Source organism: Corapipo altera, unplaced genomic scaffold (genome assembly GCF_003945725.1).
Source record: "Corapipo altera isolate COAL_440 unplaced genomic scaffold, ASM394572v1 112, whole genome shotgun sequence".
Lineage (NCBI taxonomy): Eukaryota > Metazoa > Chordata > Aves > Passeriformes > Pipridae > Corapipo > Corapipo altera.
In genome coordinates this window covers 10,024,729-10,041,645 of record NW_020884899.1, presented here as the reverse complement: position 1 = coordinate 10,041,645, position 16,917 = coordinate 10,024,729, and the positions used below count along the sequence as shown (strand labels likewise).

The 16,917-nt window shown below is 47.2% G+C and overlaps 1 protein-coding gene across 1 annotated transcript in view; it reads left to right on the top strand.

The window, feature by feature from the left end:
- Positions 1-5,046: 5,046 nt before the first annotated feature.
- PLPP3 (phospholipid phosphatase 3) overlaps positions 5,047-16,917 on the top strand; it is a 44,240-nt gene continuing 32,369 nt past the window's right edge. The window contains exon 1 of the mRNA XM_027649039.1: positions 5,047-5,239. Within this exon, the coding sequence (XP_027504840.1) occupies positions 5,101-5,239 (139 nt within the window). The 5' untranslated portion in view covers positions 5,047-5,100. The remainder of the gene's footprint in view (positions 5,240-16,917) is intronic.

Below are 16,917 nucleotides of genomic sequence, written 5' to 3'. Positions count from 1 at the left end.
TAGGGGAACTAAATGAAATTAAGGAGAAACACCAGGATTGTGAAACTTGGCAGGAGTTCAGATGCTAGTTTCAAAACAGAACTTGAAGGTTGTTGGCAAATCGAATGTGGCTGACCCTGAGTAATTCAGGATGCCAGGAACAGGTCTGTGGCCACAGAATGTCCTACCCCATGGGTCACTGAGGCACATGCTTGAGGGATGACCCTCCTGGCCTGCATCAATCTGGATCCCCAATTTCCCAAGCAGCACCAAATGCTGCATCAGGATGACATTTATCAGCTAATTTCTTTTAATGACTTGAAGGTTTATGAGGCTTAATCCTTTCCAGCAGCACTAGGGAGGGCAGAACTGGGCCCCCTTTGGATTTCACTTTTATTTGCCTCGGTTTGCAACAACAGGTCTAAGTCCAGCCTTTGTAAACATTTAATGGGCAGCAGTGATTGCACCAGGACAACCTGGCACCAGTGAAGGTGTCCGGCATGTGAACATGGGCAGGGGATACGGCAGCTCTCCTGCCCTTAACCTCCTCCTGCTTTGAGGGAGGGCTTGCAATGCCCCCAGCTCCCTCCCACTGCTCACAGCCCCTCTCAGGGTGTTTTCTTCAGCAGCAGCAGCTGCTGATACTAAGAATAGTCTTGAACGGGGTAGTGATGGTTCAGCTTTGGACTTTTCAGAAGTAGTTTTTGGTATTTGGTATTTCGGCCTCGTGACTCCAGTTTAGGCCACCTGATGTGCAGCACGTAACTCTGCTCCAATTTCCCCCTTTGGTGGGGAACAATCTCAGATAGCGGATAACAATCAGCAAACTGAACACAGCTTGCTTTCTTATTTTAGGATTGCTATAGACATGGTCATTAACAGCTACAAGAAATACAATAGGCAGGGCCTGGTCCTCCCACGCTGCCTGTCCCCTCTCCAGAAGAGTTGCTGCCAAATCCTCCCTGTGACAGAAAAGCAAAATGGATTCCCAAGTAAAACCTTGCTGTTGGTCTGAGGGGCTTGGTACTGGACAGTGCATCAAAATGAGCATCCAGCCATGCACACTTTGGACATCAAACTGCTCTGCAACATCATTTGTGTTTGTAGTACATCAGGAAGAGCAGAAGATATTCAACCTGGAAAAGAGAAAGCTCTAGGGAAACCTTAGAGCCCCTTCCAGTACCTAAAGGGTCTCAAAGAGAGGTGGATTGGGACTTTTGACAAGGGCATGGAGTGACAAGGCAGTGGGGAATGGCTTAAACTGACAGAGTTAAGATTTAGATTAGGTATTAGAAAGATGCTCTTCTCTGTGAGGGTGGTGAGGCCCTGGCACAGGTTGCCCTGAGAAGCTGTGGCTGCCCCATCCCTGGAAGTGTTCAAGGCCTGGTTGGACAGGGCTTGGAGCATCCTGGTCTAGTGGAAGGTGCCCCTGCCCATGGCAAGGGGCTGGAATGAGGTGAACTTTAACGTCCCCTCCAATCCAAAGCATTCTATGGTTCTGTGCTTCTCTACAGCCTGGCCAAGGAGCAGTCCCAGGAGCATGGAGTTGGTGCTGGCCAAGGGCAGTGCTGCTGGCCAGGCTGTCTCTGCACCCCAGCACCAATACTGGACTAATGAAACACTTTGTAGGGACTAATTAAAGTTGTGTTGGGCCAAGGGGAGTGGGATGGGGTAAGTGGGAGCATAAAAGTGGGCTACAGATTCACTCCCCACTCCAATAAATAGTTATATTACATTAAATAACATGTAGGATAAACTAATTCCATGAGCCACAGAGCAGAAACTGAAGCCTCCTCCCTTCCTTTCTCTCTCCCCAAACCCACCATTTGTACTGAGTGGAAACACAAGCTCTCAACAAGCTCCTCTTTCCCCAAACGAGACCTTCTTGTCCCACTTTAATACAGTCTTCTATGGACAAATAAGAAAAAAAGTAACATTTTTACTGTTGTTTTTATTTTTTGTTTCTTTTGATAGATATCCTTTGGCCTGGATCATGATGATTGGTCATGATATATCAGGAAGAGCTTCTCTCAATTTTTAAGTTATTGACATGTAATAAGCACATTTCCACATAGTTGTGACCCACTGATACAAAGGTACAAGGGGCAACAACAAGTTACCACCTATTTTCCCATTTCAGAAGTAGAGCTGATTCTCTTAAAATGACAGAATTGAATGAGTAAAACTCAATTCCTCTTTTAATATTGTTGGGTTCTGAAATACCCCAGTTAATGTTTCAGTCTGGGCAAGAACAAGTGTTACAGCAATGTTTAATATTCCCAGAGATTATATTGGTGCTGTGTTCCTTGTTCACCAGAGGTTTGGTCCAGCTGAGCTGGGAAGGTGGTGAAAATGTTGTGAGATCAGACCTTCTCCAAAAATGCGGGGCAAAATTCACTAGTAACATAAATTAGGTTGGTTCATGTAATTTACATATAGAAAACTCTCAGTCCATAGTGGGAATTTCAAGTCTGACTGAAAGGAAAAGCTGAGGCCTAGAAGGATAGCTGTTGCGTAGTGCATTCAATAACTCCATTTATGAATAAATAATTATTACCAATGAATCTCTTGCATATTATTGACAAAGGCACAGAAGCTGCTTTTTGGTGTTACTGACTTACCCATTGTCAAGTGTGAACTGGACAATTGTAGTGGCTGCTGCTCCCTTAAGAAATTGTCCAAGATTCAGACTTATTTGTATGCCCTGGCTTGCATCAATTAACAGTACAATCTTTTTGTTATGAAAATGCAAACATTAGTAGCCTGAGGGGTCTTGTAAATGCAAATATAAAACTATAATTTCCATTTCCCTTTAAGTACAAGAAAGCCTCTTTTTTTATTTGCTGCTACAATGATAAGTCTCAATTTTTGTTTATTTTTTATTTCCTTTAAACACAAAATGGAATTTAACCCAGGGAACCAGCAGGTCTGAGGATGTGGGGAGGCTGGAGCCAGCTGCTGAAATCTGTGGGCTCCTCTTGGCATGGCCAGGCTCCGAAGGGTGTGGGGAAAGGTGGATGCTTAGCCCCACAGTGAAGGCAAGCTGGGATGTGCAGTGTGGCCGCAGCTGGCGCGGGGTTGGCCTCTCAGCTGGGGGAAAATTCCCATGTGAAGATTCTTTCCACTCGCTTCAGGCATCTGAGGAGCCTAAATTAGGCACCCGCACCTCTGCCATGGTTAGGGGAAAGAGAGAAAGACCTTGAGATGTGTCCTCCACAGGCAGCTTGGTCCCCTGAGTGGGTGACTGTCACCATGGGGCACCATTTTGGGCCAAAACTGATGGTTTTGTGCTCAATGCCATGGGGTGATAGTGGGCAAAAGAAAGCTATCTCCTCAAAAGTGAAGTGGCACCTGAGTGCGTGTCGCTGAGGCACAATGAAAGAATTGGAGGAACGTCCAAGGTCTGTTTTCCCTTTCTTTTTACACCGCACATATAAATGTAAAATATGAAAACAACCACTTTGCTTTCTTCCTCCCAGGCTGGCCCCGGTATGCCCAGGTATGTGTCTAAACAGATTCCTGGAAAACCTGCCCTTGCTGAGGCACAATCTCCAGCACTCCAGTTATAGTCTGCAGCTCCATGAAAAGCAGCAGGGGACCATTGTCATCCCTCCCTCCCTGCCCTCCCTGCCTCTGCAAGCAGGGAAACACCAGGGATGCAGCAGGATATGTGCGATTTTGCCAGCCAGTTGTTTGCCCGCACACAGATGAAAGGTTGAGGTCAAATACAACACCAAAAAATAAGAAAAGTGGTTAGATACTGTCCTGAGCAGTTCCCTTGGGGAGCACCACTCTTCCCACTGCCTGCACCCCCTGCTCAGAGCTGTAAGCATCGCCATCCTGCCAGCTGGGGTTCCTGGGAAACCTTTCGTTTACTTCCTTGGTGATTTTTAATTAGACCAAAAGAATGATTAACCAACATAATAGTCCCTCACCCAACTCCCAGCTCTCTCATTACACTCATTTGATGAAGGTGGTGCTGCTACGGTTCAGTGGAGGTACCTGGTGGGGTGGCACAGCCAAAATGTCCTTCAGCCCTGAGCCCAGCGTTGCCCCGGTGGGGTCTGCCAGGGTCTGTGGGAACTACACACACCATGCCCCCTCCAAAAGGCCCTGTCTCAGCACATGGAACAGAGCTAGAGGGCAGGAAGAAAAAACAGGAGAAAAATGTTTAAAGTTATTTGTTACTAGTTTTCTGCCCTTCACACTTTTCCCACCTTTCAGGAGTCCTCCAGCCTTGGATCGGCTGGTTGTTTTCCTTCCCGCCCTGCAATCCTGTATGAACGCTAGAGGCTCCCTCCCTCCTTCTGGTCTACGAGAAACTTTAGTTCCTAACTCTTTTTTTTTTTTTTTTTTTTAACTTCCCTCAGGAAAAAAATGTGGAGTTAATTATCTATGTAAAATGTCAGATGCAGGAAAGGGGCTGTGCTTACTTGGATATCCCATCCGAAGCGAAGTGACTGATTTCCCCCCCCTTCTTCTTTTTTTTTTTTTTTTTTTTTTCCTGAGGGGTGGAAAGGGCCTCGCGAAATAAAAGTGCAGGACCGAGCCGGTGGCTCCCAGAGCGGCCGGGGCGGGCGCGGCGGGAGCCCCCAGCGCAGCGCAGCGGAGCTCAGTGCGGAGCCCACCTGCCCCCGGGGCAGCATCGCCGGGCTCCTCGCCCCGCACCTCCTTCCCCGCGGACTGAGACCTTGATACATACATATACATAACATATATACACACACTTTTTTTTTTTTTTTTTTAAATCCTTCCCCCCGGCTTTTCCTCCAGGACTTTTTCCACCGCCTTGGGACACCCGCAAACTTCTCCCCTCGCTCCCCCTTTCGCCCCTTTGCTGGTGGTTTTGGGCTTGGTTTGGTTTTGTTTTGCTGTTTTGCTGCTCTGATTTTTTTTTTTTCCCCTTTGGAAGACCCGCCTGCCTCTCGCCTCCCGTGCCCCACCGGAGAGGCCGGGAGCGGCTCCGGCGGCGCGGGCAGCACCTCCCCGGCGCACGGCGTGCGAGCCCCGGCGGCGCGGCGCGGCTTCGGCGCGGCACGGCCCGGCTCGGAGCGGCTCCCTGCGGCCCGGCACGGCCCGGCTCGGCTCGGCACGGCTCGCCCCGGGCGCTCGCCCCCGATAATGCAGAGCTACAAGTACGATAAGGCGATCCCGCCGGAGAGCAAGAATGGGGGCAGCCCGGCGCTCAACAACAACCCGGCCAAGAGCAGCAGCAAGAAAGCCCTGCTCATCTGCCTCGACTGCCTCTGCCTCGTCATGGGTGAGCAACCGGGGGGGCTCCGCGACCCTTCTTCCCCGCTCCCGGCACCCCCAGCCCGTCTCCCACCACCGAGAAAAACTTTTGGGAAAGTTTGGCGGCGGCGGGCGGGCAGAGCTCGGCCGTGCCTCGGCCGCTCTGCTTCCCAAACAAAAGCGGAGCGGGGCCGCCGGGAGAGCCGGGCCGGGGAGCGATCGGGCTGGACCGGGAAACGGGGGGGTCACCGCGGGAAGCAGCCGGGTGTCCGCCGGGCACAGCAGCCCCGCACCCCGATCTGCTCAGTATTATCGATATTGTTTGATTTATGTGTCGCTCCCCACGCTGCCGCACCCGGAGCGGCGCTGGAGGGTGGGGGAGCAGCCCGGCCAGGCGCTGGCGGTGCGCAGGGGGCACTGTGGGCTCGGGGATGCTACTCCGGGGGTCCCCCCGCGCCGGGCCCCGCACCCCGGGGCAGGGTCGGCGGCACCTCGGTGGCGCCGGGGCCAGCTCCAGGTGGAGGCAGTGCTCTACGGCTGCTCCACCGCCCAGCCCGGGGTGACTCGTGTTTTGGTTAATCATGAAAAACAGAAACTCTTGCCGCTCTGGTTACTGTGTATCGCTCGGGTGTCTGTTTACCGGCGCTTCTCTCTTTCTCTCCTCGCCCCACTCGCACATCTCGCTAAACTCATTCCTTTAAAAGTTTAAAGTGCTCTCAGGCATCTCGCAGCCGCTGGCAGAGGTCTGGGTTTACCTGCCTGCTGTGGCTTTTGGAGCTGCTATGGCTTTTGGAGATGATATGGCATGGAAGGGAACTGTCAACAGCGTGTCTCCAAAAACTTTTTGCATTCCAAAACATTACCCCTTCCATTGTGGCTGCGATGCTGAATATTTAATTGACAGACACAGGCAGGGGAAGTCAACTGGCTTCCAACAAAGAGATTAATAACACAACAGCACGTGAGTTTAATACTCCAGACACCACAGTCTTTAAAACAATTGTTTCTGCTTAGAGCCCATTTTTTAAAGACTGTCAGTTTGATTTAATTTTTATGTAGTTTATTGATCATCTGGTGTGTATTACGAGGCACTAATACATTAAGAAGAGAGGCATGGTTTTCTCTCTATATTCCCACAAGAATAGAGGCCAGTGCAGAAAGCTTCATCTCCTCGGATCTGGAAAAAATAAAAATACTTGATATCCCATATATGAAACTAATATAAGTAGAAATATAACTAGCTTGACTTACTTCACCTATTTAAACAGAAGGTTTGGATTTCTAGTAAAATAACTCCTAGGATCAGAACTTTTAAACTTTTATTTACGCAAGTTTTCCTAACTTGAGGCATTCCTGGCATGAGTAGGTGCTATTTGAATGGGAAAAGGGTTTTGCTTCCCCTTCTCTAGACTAAGGGTCCTAAATGAAAAAGCAGTTAGTTGACATGTGTTATTCTACTTGTGATAGTTTGGGTAAACAGGACTTATCAAGCATCACTGGAAGGCATTGTTAGCAGGGAATAATGTGATACAGCAAAACTGTGATTGTTGCTTTGTTTCAGGTTACTACAGGTGGAAATTGGAAGGTAAACACCAGAGTTGGCTTGTTAAGGGTTTTTGGGGGGGTTTTTTTGGGTTTTTTTGTTGTTGTTCTGTTGTTGGGTGAGGAGCATTTAAAAGTAAAAACATGAATTCAACAGCTTAGACCACTGGTTTAGATCACCGGCAGGTGAAGAGCATGGGTGGGACATAGTAAGGAAGGTGATTATGTGATGGATAGCCCATGATGTATGTTTGGGGATGGATAGCCCATGATGTATGTTTGGGGATGGATAGACCATGATGAGTGTTTGGGGATGGGCTTTTCAAATACACCCAGACCAGTAGTATCGGACCTGCCAGTGGATGACTGGGCATGAGTTGCTGTGAAAGCAGCTGCCCCACTCACAGGAGGTTTGGCTTGCTCTTCTCTCTGCCTTTTGCTAGGGAAGACTATGAGCTTATAGTTTCCAAGCACTTGATTCCCATTTTCTCCCTTTCTGAGCTTGTAAAAAAAAAAAAAAAAGAACTAAAGAAACATTTGGAAAGTGGAAAAAAAGGTACTCTAGCTGAATCCTTCCTGTAAGAGAAAGCTGGACAGGTACAAGTTAATGGGTATTTACGTGTTCAGTGGAAAAAAAAAAAGTCCTATGTAAGATAATGAGGAGCACAATTGGGTGAAATAACTTCTTTTAAGGTGGAGGGACTCAGCTAAGGTCTTCTGCTTGTGCATGTAGGCTCAAGGCCAATGGCCTCCAGTGCAGTTAAACTGAGTTACGCCTCTTGAGCAGCTGCCCGAAGACATTCACAGAAGCAGGAAAACAGAAGGCTTTTTCTCATTTGAGGACCACTTTAGGAAATATTAAAACTGGTCATTTGATTTGCAGAGGCCTATGACGCTGCACTGGCTTCCACAGCAGGTACTGCCATAATTTGGACCTGAATTGGTTTTCTCTGAGGGGAAAATGAAAAGAATGAACTATGGCTGAAACGTCTTTCAGAAGTGACACACTCTTTGTGAGGCTGTAGATGTGTACAAACCCTTTGTTTACACACAAATTTAAACAAATTACCCAGAAGACAATTATCATAAACATCTAAGAAAGTCTGAATTAGTAAAGCAGAGCTATCAGGAGCTTCCTTCAGCTTTAATTTGGCGAGAGTTGTTAGAAAGATGCACTCTTGTCTTTCATCTAAAAGTAGTACAATGGTTATCTTGATAGCAAATGCATAAGAGGAAGATTTTTATCTTCTTTTCTTGAGGATCTTGGGGAGCAGAGTCGTGGAGCCATTGCCAGAAGAACACTGCTGGTGGAGTAAGTTGGATGAAGATCCACTGAACCAGACCCCCAATTTCTCCTGCATTTCCAACTTGAGTTGAGTTGGCAGGGAGCTGGATTTTACTGAATAACCAACCCACTCTTCTAATGAGTGCACTTGGCAGGCATAAATCCTTGGTTTCTTGCATGAACAAGAGGTTTCATCACCAACACTGTGAACTTCCCAGAAATTCCACGTCTGCACTTAACTCAGTAGAAAAGGCAGAAAAGAACTGAGTGTGCATTTATTAATAAAGCAGGTCATCCAAGGGGGGAAGATAACTTTCTCCATCTGCTTCCTCCTCTCGGGAGGGCTCTAAATAGAGAATTAGAAGATGCTTCCTGAAATTGTTAGGGCCACAGACGAGCTTGGTGGTGTGGAAGAGTCCCTGCTGCCCTGTCCCTGTCTCACTGGTCACTGCAACACATCTGAAAATGCAATTGAAGAGCTGGGTGGGTCTGAAGTTGCCCCTGCTAAGCCGGTTGGTGTCTTCACATTGTAGAGCTGTGGGGAACTCTGAGCTGCAAAACAAGAGGCATGATGGGAGGACCTCACTCCACCTTCATCTGATCATCCTCAGCCCAGTTGCAGCCTGTCCCTTTGCCAGGAGTTCCTTGCAGCTCCTTCCTGGAGCACAGAGTTGTTATGGGGGGTAACTGGGGTGACCCTGGCTGGGGCAGGTTCCATGGGGCTTTCCCCAGTACCTTGGGGTTTTGCTGCCCAGATGCAGCACTGCATGGAGCTTCTGCAACCAGCCACCAACCTCTTCCTGGTGCAGGAGATGTGGGCCAGGTGGGGAAAAGCCTTCTGCCCTGACCCTTAAGGTGGGATGTTTGGAAGGCTGGCCCCACAGATGTAGCATCTAGGGTTAAATTTATTCCTCTCAGACCTGCTTTTTTCCCTTGGCAGGGACTCCCTGTGCTTAACAAACTCTGAGCAGCCACCTGTGCTCTGCTGATGGGTGCTAAGTCAAGCGTTTAATCTCAGAAGAGGGGAAGGCTGTGTCAGCAAGGGCGATAGGGCAGATGAGGGTCTTCAGTAGCTTGTATTTGTGCAGCTTGCGCAGGTAGAACAGCTTCCAAAAAGTCTTGCTTGTGCCATAAAATAGAGGGATTTCATCTGGCATACCTGCTTCCGAGGCTTGTGGAATTTGGCTTTATGGGAGCATATGTTTCGGACTGGTGGGATGTAAATTGCACATAATTTACTGCCCTTCTTATTTTCTGCCTCTAATTTAATTTTCTCTCTTCTGTCAATTCCAATTAATCTGTACAACACAAGTTTTACTGCCTTGCAGAGGTTTTTGAAGCAACAGATGGATAGACCTCTTACAACCTTAATATCTCTGCAGCTTTCTTACAAATTTAGCATCTCCTCCTCTGTGACAAGCTTGATGCTAAAATGAACTTTGAAAGTAAATATTTACACTAGCTGGACCTTGACATGTTTATATAAGTGGGGATATAATCTTATAATTTGGGCTAACAATTTAGATTACTCTTAACTTTCCTCTTCTGTGTAGAACATTTTATCATCCTCCAGCTTTCAGAACAAAAAGGATTTAAGCTCTGCCATGGGCCCTGTCACTTTGTCACAAAAATTGGTGCAAACAGGCCTGGGATTGTCATTTAAGTGTAAGGAGTGGGAGGAATTAAAGATGAGGTGTGAGGTTAGAGTTATTTGGATGCTGTAAAGCTGGATTTGATGAGCTAAGCAACTTTGCTTTGTTTGGGTTGGGGTTGTTGTTTTTATTTTTGAGACTATCCTGCTGTGCAGCACTCACTGGTTGTGTAGGTAACGTCTTTCTATACACCTGAAGAAACTGCTGAGCCAATGATTTCTGGTTTTCAGCAAGGGACAACAAGACCTGACTGTACTAAACCAGCTGGACAGTCCCAACCCCTTGGTGTTGCCTTCTCCATGCTGTGTCTTCTGTGTGGTGGGGAGGACTGAGTCCATACCACATGCAAGAAGCTGTGTGGGTGGAGAGTTGTCATCGTGTTTTGGGCATCCCTAGATGGGGTTTGGTCGTTGATGTTTATGTATCACTTAATACCTGTAGGATCTCTTGGTGGCCATGAGCTCCTTGCGAGGCAGCAGGGATGGCTGGTCTGGAAGTGCTTTGGCAAAGGCAGGTTGGCAGAAGTGGCGTCTTGGCATGGGATTGTGCAGTTAGATTCTACCATAACTTGGGAGTAAAGGAGCTTTTTTTGAGCCTTGGGAAGCTTCTTATTAAAGCAGCAGTCAGGATCTAAGTGCAATACCAATCTGTAGTTTGGTGCCTCTCCTGAAAGACCAAAGGAGCCAAAGATAACTGGAAGTAAAGACAAGAGAAATACTTTGGAGGTGTTTAAAATCCACTTTCTTTGATTTGCTTTGTAAAAACAAGAAAAAAAAAACACACCAAAAAACCAACCAACCTATCAAAAGGAGATTAGTGACAATTATACTTGAGGTGTTAATTGCAGAACAAGGAAATACTGTACCTATGGCAGACTAAGTCCTCAGGGGTATAAATGTGCTGGCTTTCCTGAGTTGGTGGAATTTGGCGAGCCTGAAGATGTGTCTCCAGGAAAAGCAGGATTACGTGCAACTGCTTCATGGCCAGAAGTGCTTTGAATCCTGTGTACCTGCTGCTGAGACAGGCAGGAGATGGGATCACAATTACAGCAGATGACATTTTTTAATTGTCTGTTTGTAGTGAGCACAGAAAATAATATAAACATCGCTCCCAGATCAAACGGATTATTTTTATACCCTTTAAATCTCAATTTAATATGCATGCCTTTCTTAGGCTGTTTTGGTCTGACTTTGTTGGTCTAGATACAGGCTGACGGTGTATCTCCAGATGCTTGTGCCTCCATGTACCGCCCAAAAATGATTTGCATACCACAGCTGGGGAACCCTCACACGGGCACCGTCTTGCAAACCAGAGTTCCTCTTCAGCGCCTGCATCTGAGATAGGAAAGGTGTTAGTGTGTTTCCATCTCTGTCTGAAATTACTTAAAAGAGGAGGGGGAGGAGAAAAGCCGCAGCTCTGCTCCATGGCTCACTCTAGCAGAGCAGACTCCATCCTGTCCGTTTCGTTCATACAATACTCCCACTTCATCCATGGCAATCCAGAAGGGACCGTTGTGGTCGCCCAGTCTGCCTGTGCCTCGAACAAGGGCTGCCTGTTGAGCAGAAAGGCAGCAGCCCTCAAACCCTCCTATCCCAGCATCCACACAGCCGGTGCTGGGAACAGCAGCTTCCCTGGGCATCCTGGGGGCTGTGTCCCAGCAAGGGGGGCAGCAGGGAAATGCCCTCCCCAGTGCAGCTTTCCCTCCTGCACAGCAGGATGACACCTGGGGTCTGGTACAAGTGCTGTCATATATTTACTTTTTTTCTTTCTTCCTTTTTGTTCTGTCTTAGGGCCTTGGCTTCTGCAGTTGTGTTGGGTTCTGTTGATAGGTCAGGTTTCACATTTAAAACAAAAAAAAAGGCTTAAAAATTGGAATGATAAAGCCTCAACAAAAGAGGTGAATTAAAGAATTAAAGAAATATAAGGCTTATTTTGTAATTATAATATCTGAAGTCAGCATTCTGAATACACTTCTATGCTTCCACCCTTTCTAACGTGTTTGGAGGTCCTGCCTGTTCCCAGCCTTCCATTTGCCTTTGCAGATACCACGGCTGGGTGGGCCTTGCCAAAAGTTGGGAAGAGGGTGCCCTATCTGTCACATCTCTTCGTAGATCAACGTGGCCCCTTTCTCAGAAGGGCATTCGTATCCCTTTCAAAGCCACCCCATCTCCATTTCGCCCTCTCCCATGATCTACCTTGGAGAGGCACTACCTGGTCCACAATTTTAGCAGGTGGAAAGCTTGTTCATGTGGATCGGATGTCTGTGCCCGGGATTGTGTTGAAGCAGCTGTTGGGAAGTTATGCTCAAGAATCCCTTCTTGCCTTTTAGCTGCACGCAATGGCTTAGTTGCAACAGTGGGATCAGGATCAGCAGAAGCTGCTCTACAAGTTGGACCTGAGAAGGCAGAACATCATCAGGAATGGGAAACTTGAAGTGTCTTCATACAGCTTTTGATACAAACGGTTAGAAAGCTTGTCTTAAGCATAAGTTTGTTACCAAGGGAATGTATGGATGAGTTTGAAAATTAGGTTTGTCCTGGCAGGTTTCTAAGTGTCAGAAATTCCTATGGACTCCATCCTTTCAAGTCAGTCACGTAAGTGGGCTTGTTTTTCACATGTGTTGAATGTTTTGAAGACAGAGGGTTGAAAACAGACTCTCTGCATCAAGTAAATGTTATAAGCAGAACATGTAATTTAACTCCAGAGTTTCTGATACTCTGAAAATGCCTGTGCTCTTTATGCTGTGTGTTCTTGTTCCAGCCTTGGATGTTCCTTGCCTGCAGATTGCATCCATATATGAGCTTGTTTTATCAGAGCATATGGTGCTCTCCATCAGAACTTGTCTGGGGCTGACAACCAAAGCCCAGATGAAACTGCAGTTGGTCTGACAGTGATGGTGGCACTGAGTCACTGGAGAGTGTTCATAATCCTCTGGTACTTTCCCATAGATTTTCATCCCTTGCCCAGAAAAACATGAAAGTGTGTTGATCATAGCACAGAGAAGCTTGGGAGATGCCTCCAGCCTTTCTGATAAAACATACCAGTGGGTTTAGATTATGATGCCTGGGAGACACAGCAAATTAAGGCTGGATTGGCATTGCTGGGCTCACTCAGACCTTGCCCTGAACACCAAGGTAGCTGTGGCATGGAGGTGTCCTTCACTGCTTTGTGAGTTTGCAGATGGCAGCTGCACCTCTTAGAGCCACATCACCTTTACTGGTTGGCAGAGCTGAGAACAGTGTGGTTCTTCCTTCCACGGCTCTAAACAGAAAAAGTGAAAGTTACTGGTTAGTGGTTTTGGGCAGCCATCCCTCCTGAAACGAATGATGCTCCCTCAGAGATCTCACTTCTTCCAGCAGTGTCAGCACAAAGGGAGCAAAGAGCTGCATGGCATCCTGCAATTAGCTTTCACCTGCTTTTGCTGTAAATTAATGAGAATGGCAGCCATTTTTGAAAGTTTTTACAGCAGTGCCCCTGTGTCTGATCATGCATGTGCTGGAGGCAGGCACTGCACGTAGATTTTACTTACACTGCTGTTAATTCAGCGTGTGCTTACAGAAGCTGAGACATCATCATATGCCTCCAAGTGTCCAGCCACTGAATTTGAAAGCCAGCATGCCAAATGGGGTCTGGGCTTCCTGTCATCCTGATGCTCAGCACATTATTTATGACCCCTGATTTGAGGTGGTGTGGTGGGCCTTCCTTTAAGCCTGGCTGCAAGGCTCAGCCTGAGGCTGGCTGGAGTGAATAGGCAGCCCAGCCCTGGTTATCGTTCCCACTGATGCTGACAGTGAGGTCTTTGCTCTGGTCTTTGAAGCAGCACAGTGGCAGTGGCAATCAATCGCACATCCCAAGCATTTTGAGGGCTTCCAAGGCTTTTCTGCAAAGCCCACCACTCTTTAAAGTGTTAGTTTCCAAAGGGAAAATTGAAAATAGTGTGGCAAAATGATGATAAGCAGGTCTGGTCAGTGATCACTGGGTACATTTATGTTCTGAGTGATGCTCACGGAGTAATTTTGGATGGCTGCTGAGCTGATGGCAGGCAGCAAAACTCCTTTGAAGTTGATAGCTGTGAATCAGTTTGGTGTTAGCAGGTTTCTGCAGCGGCTCTTTGATCACTGATCAGATGGCCCTTGCTTTTTGGGGAGCTGCTTCTCTGTTTGACTGCTGGGTTGAAGCCCCAGAGGATCCCTGTGCCAGGATGTGAGCCTTGCTGCCCTTGGTCCTGCCCAGGCACGTCACAGAGAGGTTTGTGCCTCTGGGAGTTTCTAATCTAAGGAGACAGGGAGCATGAAGGCGCATCACCTCCATGCGTGGGCAGGGTGCTGGAGCCCGGGGAGGGCACACTTTGAAGGCAGTGTTTCCAGTACAGATGCACCCAGGTGCCCAGTGGGGCTTTTGGAGCTACTGAGGAACCTCTAATTCTTTGCTGAATTCCTTATTGAAACTGCAGACTTCAGTGCTTCTGCCAGTCCTGCCGGGCCATCACCAGCCTTCCAAAGTATCTTTTGAAATCAGATCCTCAGCAATGCACTACTGTGGAGGAGTCTGTGGCTGCCAGGGCTTGGGCTGAAGCATGTCCCTAGGACATGTGTGCACCTGTCCTGGAGCTTCCCACCCTAATTCCTGCAAAAACTTACCCAGGTGGCTCTGTTCCTGTACTTTCGTGTTCTGCAGAAAAGGGAAGCAATCTTGGATTCACCCGTTGCAGCGGGAGCTGGCTTGTCCTTTCCCAGATAAGAGCTGAAGTTTTTCAGGTTAACGATATAGAGGAAAAGGTGCACTAAGGCATCTGCCAGTTGATAATACATAACACAAATGGGTAATTCTCACAGAAAGGCCTTGGAGGGGGCTTTGTCCTACTCATACTTGCCAAACTAAGAAAAAGATTCCCTTTGTTGCCTGATCAGAAGAGGATGTGCTTTTAGTAGAGGCCTCAAGAGGGTTTTTGTAGATTTTTTTTCTTATTAATTCTTATAAAAAATTGCAGCATTTGTTACTATCTCCTCAAATAATTCCTTTTTCCCCCTCCATAATCTAGGCCGGATATTTTTTTCATCCAGCGCTCCTCATTTCTTGACCATCCCTGCAGCTTTAGCATGCAGCTGTCATTCTGCTGCAGCTCCCACAAAGCAGCTGAAAACCAAGGTAACAGCAACATTTTGAGTGAAGGGGATGAAATGTGGGATAGGTTCAGCGTATTTCTTTGTCATTGTTGAAGTCCTATTCAGTCTGGAACTGAATAGGAGGCTGATTAGCATGTGGAAGCATTTCTAAAGCATTGGGCTGTGAGGATTGGGTGCTTTGATTTTTTTTTCCTTAAAGGAGAAGTTTTGTGGCATTTATTTTTCTGACTGAGCTGGTATGAATCTTTGTCAAATGCAAAAGCCATAGAAAAGCCAGACAGCATTTTGGAGAAAGCCTGTTTTGATAAATCACCATGTGCATTTACACAAAGAGGTTTTCCAGTGTGTAAAACTCCCAGAGTTACTGCAGAATCTAGGCACACAGCATGTTTAAAACAGCCAGAGAAGTGGGATAGGGTTTGGGATATATCTGGATTGTGGATATAACAACAGGTACTTTGCCTTTACTCTCGCTGAAATCGTCTGCAACAAGTGGATATTGTGTCCACAGTCTGAAAATCTACCTGCTTAAATACTCAGCATTTAGCTGTCACACAGAAAGATGTAACTCTGAGGTCGATTAAAAAGCTAACTGCCAGTGAAAAACAACTTTCCCCCATGAAATCGCTTCAAGTCCTGGGCCTGAGACTGTTTTTGAAGAAAAGGGTTGACTTTCCCTTTAGTGTCTGAGTGATGTGCCAGGTTGACATTCCCATTACACTCCCTTGCTGCAAGATCTGCTGTATTTCCTCTGAGTGGTAACTGAAATTATTGCTTTGGTACCATTTCTGGGTCTCAGCTGGGTCTGTGCTAGAGCAGAAGTCCTGCCTTGGGAGTACCATATCTCTTGCCTTTTGTGGGAATGCAGGATTTTGGGGTGCTTGCAAGCCCCAAGGGAGACAGGAGACCCTGTTGCATGTCAGGGACTGTATGGATGTAGCACATTTGTGCCCTGAGCTTGCAGAGAGAGTGAGCAGTCCAAGAAAATGCATTTAATTTCTGTGTACAGTGAGTGGTGGACTTGAGGTCCATCTTGAGGACCTCAGTGAGTGATGGATTTGAGGTTGCATGGAAAGCTCATGGCAGTACTTGGAGTCAAGCCCTCATGATGCATGTATTGTCTAGACCCTTTGCCTAGGTTTCTTTGATGCCTTGTCTAATTTTCTTTCAATTATTCCAGTTGAGAAAAAATGGTCATCTCACTTGTGTTCCTTAATGTCATAGGACCCTAGAATGGTTTGGGTGGATAGAGACCTTAAAGTCTATATCGTTCCAACCCCCCTGCCATGAGCAGGAACGCCTTCCACTAGACCAGGTTGCTCCAAGCCCTATCCAACCTGGACTTGAACAATTCCAGGGATGGGGCATCCACAACTTCTCTGGGCAACCTGTTCCAGTGTCTCACCACCTTCTGAGTAATGTCAGCTACTGAAGGCTGATTAAAGCTATTGTTTAATTAAGGAGAACTTAGCTCCTATGTTCACAATTCATGATTAAAGGATTGTTTGAAGTAATTCTGCAATACTTTTCCTTCCCTCCCCTTCTCTCCTTTATCATGAAGAAAGTTCCTAGCACTGTACGTGCCCCAGCACCGAGGGTTGAACGCTATTACGGGACCGCAAACCTGTTGGCAAATCTGGCTGCTGCCAAAGGCATCTGAACATTAAAAAGCCCTGCAGAGGGGTGGAAGGGAGTTCAATCTCAGGATACGCTGATTTGGAAAGCGAATCCAAACAAAGAGGCTTTTCAGCAGAGGCTGAGGCTTGGCTTCTCTCAAGGGCAGTTTGGGCTTGGGGAAGCATCCGGGAGGTGGTGAGCGGAGCAGGAGTACATGAGCTGGATGCTGCGCGGTGTAAGGTTTCCCAGCACAGCGTGGTTTTGTGTTACAAGCTGGGGAACTGGCTGTAAGCACTCCTCTCCTTTCTTTTCTTTTTTTTTTTTTTTATTCCCCTCCTTTTATTTCTGTTGAAAACAAAGGAGAGGTTTAGGCCTTCTTTTTTTTTTATTTTAATAAAGGTTCCCATCTCCTGCAGGTTTGGCGATGCCTCTCACTGTTGATGCTGGAGGGGGACCCACTGGTTACTCTGACCTGGAGAAAGCC